The 6,581-nt window shown below is 37.1% G+C and overlaps 1 protein-coding gene across 1 annotated transcript; it reads left to right on the top strand.

Moving 5' to 3' along the window:
* The first annotated feature begins 6 nt into the window (after positions 1-6).
* Positions 7-529, top strand: LOC109589601 (uncharacterized). Its single transcript, XM_020005657.1, has 3 exons — positions 7-180; positions 233-387; positions 485-529. Exons 1-3 carry the CDS (start codon positions 21-23, stop codon positions 527-529), a joined length of 360 nt encoding a protein of 119 aa, XP_019861216.1. The 5' UTR covers positions 7-20.
* The last annotated feature ends 6,052 nt before the right edge of the window (positions 530-6,581 follow it).

Genomic DNA, 6,581 nt, shown 5'->3' with positions numbered 1-6,581 from the left:
CCCCCCACGTGTAGACCATCATGCCTGTTGTGAGAGATAAAAGTATTAGAAAGCTCAAAATGCTTAAAAAGAAGAAGAAAAGAAAGCTGAACGAGGAGACTGCTACCACTAATGAGGTAGACACTCAAGTTGTTGAAAGCCAGGAGAAGGAAAAGCAGTTAGAAAAGGAAGAAGTCACTGGTAAGGCCACTAGTACCTCAAGTCATGACTGAGGCTGAAAATTATTTATTAGATGCTTGTGGAGAGGAAACTGAAGCTAAAGAAAAGATTGTTGAGGAAACTGAAGACTGCTCTTCTACTAAAAAGAAAAGAAAGATAGAGGAACAAGGAAGTGGTGAGTTGAAATATAACTGTATGATTGGAAATAAATGTTTTATCGTCATTAATGTTAGATGTAATGATACATTAATGTTTATAATTAGAAAAAAAATCAAGAAAACCAAATAGGGTATAATAGATACTTAGTTCATTAATTTATACTTAGAAAGTTACCAAAAACATTAATGAATTAAGAAAACCATACATCTAGTTGCGTAATACATGTAGGTTACATGTGTTTGTAAAACTTCTGTAGTGTCTCATGGATTTTTGTTTTAGCTGAGCCTGTCACTAATTCATGGCTATTTTCTATAAGGTAGCAAGGAAAGAGTTTTGAAAAATCAAGGCATCCAAATCCTTCAGCTTCAGAATGGTCTTGTGGTTTAGGAACCAAGAGCTTCAGTAGAGTACGCATGGCATAAACATTATGAGCTGCATCAAATGCTGGTATATCTCTCCATTCGTATGCTTCTTCCTCGTTCTTAGACCATGCTCTTATCTTGTCATGATCTGTGTTCATATTCTCTTTTATAAATTGAAGCAATAATGCTATGTATCCAGCAACCACTGGAGCAGCAAATGATGTACCACTATATGTGCCTATTTCTCCTTCAGCAAGGAAATCCATTTCTCTTCCAACAGAACTAAACCCAATACGATTATGAGACTCATCACGACCTCCAACCACCAATATATTACCAATACGACCAGGATATTCTACTGTATTACGTTCCTTCTTTCCAGTGTTACCAGCAGCAAATACAATAATCTTACCAGTAACTACTGCTTCATTAACTACTCTGCACATGTCATAATAAAATGAAGGTATAGATATGGAATAAGAGATGACATCAATTGGTGGCTCATGATTTATGCAGTCAGTGAAAGCCAGATGATATAGCTCTTCTACATTATTAGCACATAATATTGAGGCATTTGGACAAATTGTATGTAAGACTGAAGCACAATCTTTTCCGTGTCGTTTATATGTACCGGTTGCTGGGAAAGGTTTAAAACTTGTTTTGTTTTCACCTATCCATTCTTCTTTCTCTTCCATGTCCTTATCAAGTACAGTAACAGAAATTCCCCTTCCATCTAGATTATGAAATGATTTCTCCCTTTCCTCTTCATCTATTTTTTCTATGCTATAAATTGTATTTAATTTAGTATGTTTAGTTTTGTTGAAATTGGAAGCATCATCTATGAGCAATACGTTAGCCAACTTCTCTAACAAAACCCCATCACTTGCTCTTAAAAGGTCATTAATAATTTTCTCTCCATCTCCATATCCTAGTTGAGGATGATGTGACCCATTTCCTTCACTGACGAGTAACTCACGAATGACACAAGTGTGTAAATGACCAGGAGTGTTCCAAATAGCACTGGCCAATGCTTGATTTAAAGGATCACTGAGGATTGAATCAAGCACATGATTGATACGTGATACAAGAAGAGCTAATAGGCCAGTGAATATGGCAGCAGCAGCAGCACAACCAGGAACAGGAGTTGGAGAATTAGGAATTAGTCGAGATAAAGCGCTACAATGTAAAAAGGCCTTCTGAGATACAGGTACATGTATATCCACTTCTCTTCCCTTTGGTCCATTATCAGCCACACCCACTGAGAGAACAGTACCCAAAGCCGCTGGAAAGACCACACCTCCTCCTCTGTCTCCAGCAGCACATACAATGATGATACCCTCGTCTGTTGCCTTGTGTATCTGTATCATCTCATCCTCCATATACTGGCCTCCATACGGTATCAATACCAGTAGATTATCATAATTCTTCTTTTTCCATGTCTCCTTCCATTTCTCTCTTAACCACTGGATAGCTTTACTGGTGGCACCATTAGCAATGGTACCATTGCAGTATGTGGTTTGACATATGACGAGGTCTGTCTTTGATGTAAAATATTTGTTACCATAAACTGGAGCTGTGTGATTAGTGAAATTCTTTTTATCAATAATATGATTATTCAATGGTGACCCTGTTTGATTAGTGCTCATGGGTTGGTGGCAACCATAGCCTAATATAGCTATCAAAACCCTGTTGGTAGGCATGGATTGACTGGTAATGTTAACGTTTGCAGGATCTCCAAACATTTTGTGTGGACTATCACGAGTACCTTTAAGTAAAGGCGTTTCAGCTGCTAAATCGTCTTCCTCAGAATGATCAGAGTATTTTTTCATAACGTCATCATCGATTGATATTCTTTCTACATTTGATTCATGTGTGTAATCTCGCATCAGCTTCAATTTATCCAAGCCTTTAGAAGCAGCACATAGTTCTTCCAAATTTGATTTAGAAATTGGAAGAACTACCACCTTCAGCTTGACATGTTCAAACTTGACATTTCCTAGATTTTCAAGTTGTTCCTTTAGGTTTGTAATATTGGGTAGTGTATTTTTGCTTAAACACATGATTGTCAGCTTCTTTATAATAAGGGAACCTTTACCAACGAGTGGACGCAGCTCTTTAATTATATAAGATGATATTTCTTCATGAAATACAGCTACCACTAATTTGTCAATAGTCAAGCCCCTTTCCTCTTCCTCTGGTATAAGGGCCAGTAGGATCCATATGGGAAAGAAGAGATTGCAAATTTGATAGCTTATTCCTTCAAAGGGGTGGGTATCTCTATCACTACAAACTCCAGAATTAGTTCTTATAAAAGCGTTGTCTTCAGCTCTGTAGCAGGAAATGATATTTCTATACCGCTCACTTGTGAACTGCCTCATGTGGTCTTTCACTAAGTTAAATGTAGTTTTGTCAAGCCAAATATTTTCTTTTGGAAAAGGAGAAAGATCAATATCTTTATCCTGGTTGAATTCTTCCATATTGAGGTCAAGCATGTGATGATTTAAATAAGGCTAGTCACTAGTGGGAGTGACTCAAAATTATATTCATAGAGCTTGAGGTTTGCCAGGTTTTAAGAATCAGATAATTCAGTTAAGCTTTGATTATTAGTAGAAAAAGGCTCTAACATGTTTATTCCATTTATGTTACATGCATATGGTTAGACTGGTAATAGTAATTCATTATTGGGTATTTACATGTAATTATAGATCTAACTAATAGGTTAAACTGGTGTCGCTATTTTGTGTATTAATCATTAACTCATTTATAATAATAATAGTAATAATAACAATGATAATTATTGTGTTTAATTGTGTATGTGTTGTGTTGTATAATAATAATAATAATAATAATAATAATAATAATAACAATACTAATAAATTTTTTTGTATGCTATTAATTTTAATTCTTTTGCTATCATTCTAATCAGACCTATACATTTCAGTATTGGTTATGCATGCATATGTAATAAGTTACATGTGTTTGTAAAACTTCTGTAGTGTCTCATGGATTCTTCTTTTAGCTGAGCCTGTCACTAATTCATGGCTATTTTCTATACAGTAGCAAGGAAAAAGTTTTGAAAAGTCAAGGCATCCAAATCCTTCAGTTTCAGTGTGGTCTTGTGGTTTAGGAACCAAGAGCTTCAGTAGAGTACGCATGGCATAAACATTATGAGCTGCATCAAATGCTGGTATATCTCTCCATTCGTATGTTCCTTCCTCGTTCTTAGACCATGCTCTTATCTTGTCTTGATCTGTGTTCATATTCTCTTTTATAAATTGAAGCAGTAATGCTATGTATCCAGCAACCACTGGAGCTGCAAATGATGTGCCTTTATATGTGCCTTTATTTGTGGCTATTTCTCCTTCAGCAAGGAAATCCACTTCCCTTCCAATGGCACTGAATCCAATACGATGATTGTGAAATTCATCGCAACCTCCAATGACTAATATATTACCAATATGACCAGGATATTCTACTGTATTCCGTGCCTTCCTTCCTGTATTACCAGCAGCAAATACGATAATCTTATTAGCCATCACTGCTTCATTAACTACTCTGCACATGTCATTACAGAATGAAGGCTCTGATAAAGAATAAGAGATGACATCAATTGGTGGCTCATGATTTTTGCAGTCGATGAAAGCCAAATGATAGTCGTCTTCTCTATTATTGGCACACCATATTGAGGCCTCTGGACTAATTCTGTGTAAGACAGACGCACATTTTTCTCCGTGTCTTTTATATATACTGGCTGCTCGGAAAGTTTTAAAACTCGTGTTATATTGGCCCATCTGTTCTATTCTCTCTTCTGGCTCATCATAGTCAAGCACAGTAACAGTAATTCTGCTTCCATTAAGTCCATGGTACAACTCCTCCCTCTTCTCAGCATCTATCTCTTCTGTGTTTATTGCATTTGGTGTAATAGTTTGGTTAGAGTTAGAAGCATCATCTGTGGGCAAGACATCAGCCAGCTTTTGTAACAAATCACCATCACATATGCTGGTTGAGAGACGATTTAGAATTTTCACTCCATCTCCATATCCTAGTTGAGGATTATGTGACCCATTTCCTTCGCTGACGAGTAACTCACGAATGACACAAGTGTGTAAATAACGAAAAGTAGATGCATGCTTAATAGCACTAGCCATTGATCGATTTAAAGGATCAGTGGGGTGTTCTGACTTGAACAAAGAATTAATACGTGATAGAAGAATTGCTAATAGGTAGGTGATCACAGCAGCAGCAGGACCACAGCTCCCAAATGTACATGCATGTATATCCACTTCTCTTCCCTTTGGTCCGTTATCAGCCACACCCACTGAGAGAACAATACCCAAAGCTGCTGGAAAGACCACACCCCCTCCTAATTCTCCAGCAGCACATACAATGATGATACCCTCATCTGTTGCCTTGTGTATCTGTATGGTCTCGTCCTCCATATACTGGCCTCCATACGGTATCAGTACCAGTAGATTATCGTAATCCTCCTTCCATGTCTCCTGCCATTTCTCTCTTAACCACTGGATAGCTTTACTGGTGGCACCATTAGCAATGGTACCATTGCAGTATGTGGTTTGACATATGATGAACTTAGATTTATTTGCGTCATCATCTGTCAAGCGTTTGTCATGATAAACTGGAGCTGTGCGATTAGTGAAATTCTTTGTATCCACGATACGATTATTCAATGGTGACTCTGTTTCATTGACACTCGTAGATCGGGAGCAACCATAGCCTAAAATAGCTATCAAAATCCTATTGGTAGGTATGGGATTGTCACCAGTAGGTATGGGATTGTCACCGGTAATTAACGCATTTGTAGGATCTCCAAACATTTGGTGTGGGCTATCATAGATACCTTTAAGTAAAGGTACTTCGGCTGCTAAATCATCTTCCTCTAATTGATCAGAGATTTCCCTCATAATGTCATCATTCATTGTTATTCTTTCCCCATTTGATCCACGTATGTAATCTCGCATCAGCTTCAATTCATGTGAGCCTTCTGAAACAGCACGTAGCTTTTCCAAAAAATTGTCAGAAATTGAATTAAGTACCACCTTCAGCTTGACATATTTACATGTGACATTTCCTAGATCTTTAAGTTGTTTAATTAGGTTTATAATGGATGATGGTAGTGTGTTACTTAACCACACGACTGTCAGCTTCTTTATAATAAGGGAACCTTTACCAATGCGTTGACGCAGCTGGTCACTTATACATGTATCTCTGCTTATGATTTTTTCAGCTACCACGATTTTCTCAATAGTCAAGGTCCTCTCTTCTTCCTCTGGTATAAGGGCCAATAGAATCCATATGGGAAAGAAGAGTTTGAAAAGTTCAAAGATTATTCCTTTAGAGGGGTGAATATCACTGGAATCAGCTCTTATGAAACGGTTGTCTTCAGCTCTGTAGCAGGAAACGATATTTCTATACTGCTCATCTGTGAACTGACTCATGTGATCTTTTACTAAGCGAAAGTTATCCTCAAACTCTAGTGCATCAATTGAAAAAGGGGAAAGGTCAATATCTTTATCCTCCTGGAACACTTCCATATTGACATGTGCCATGTGGATCAGAAGGAGGTTGATTAGATCATGTGACTTTATAATGATGTCACTTCCTCTATCTTATCAACCTTCTTGAAAATGGAGTGTTCTCTCTCTTTTTCACTTTAGCAGCAGTTGCAAAAAACTCATGATTATGATACCTGCTGCTTAGTTAGCTACAGGTAGCAAAGTTTGACCAGGAATCTTAAGCATGTACCTAAAAATAACATTAGTAAAGATGTGTATATACAAAATTACAAATCATACATACATGTACATAACCTATACAACAATCTTTATTGGACTATTAATAGCAAGTCATTATCTTTATAGATATCCTAATGGAACTTAAGGT

This window comes from Amphimedon queenslandica, unplaced genomic scaffold, assembly GCF_000090795.2.
Source record: "Amphimedon queenslandica unplaced genomic scaffold, v1.1 AMPQUscaffold_11140, whole genome shotgun sequence".
NCBI lineage: Eukaryota > Metazoa > Porifera > Demospongiae > Haplosclerida > Niphatidae > Amphimedon > Amphimedon queenslandica.
Note: the sequence above shows the minus strand (reverse complement) of the source record. Positions and strands in the feature narration are given on the sequence as shown.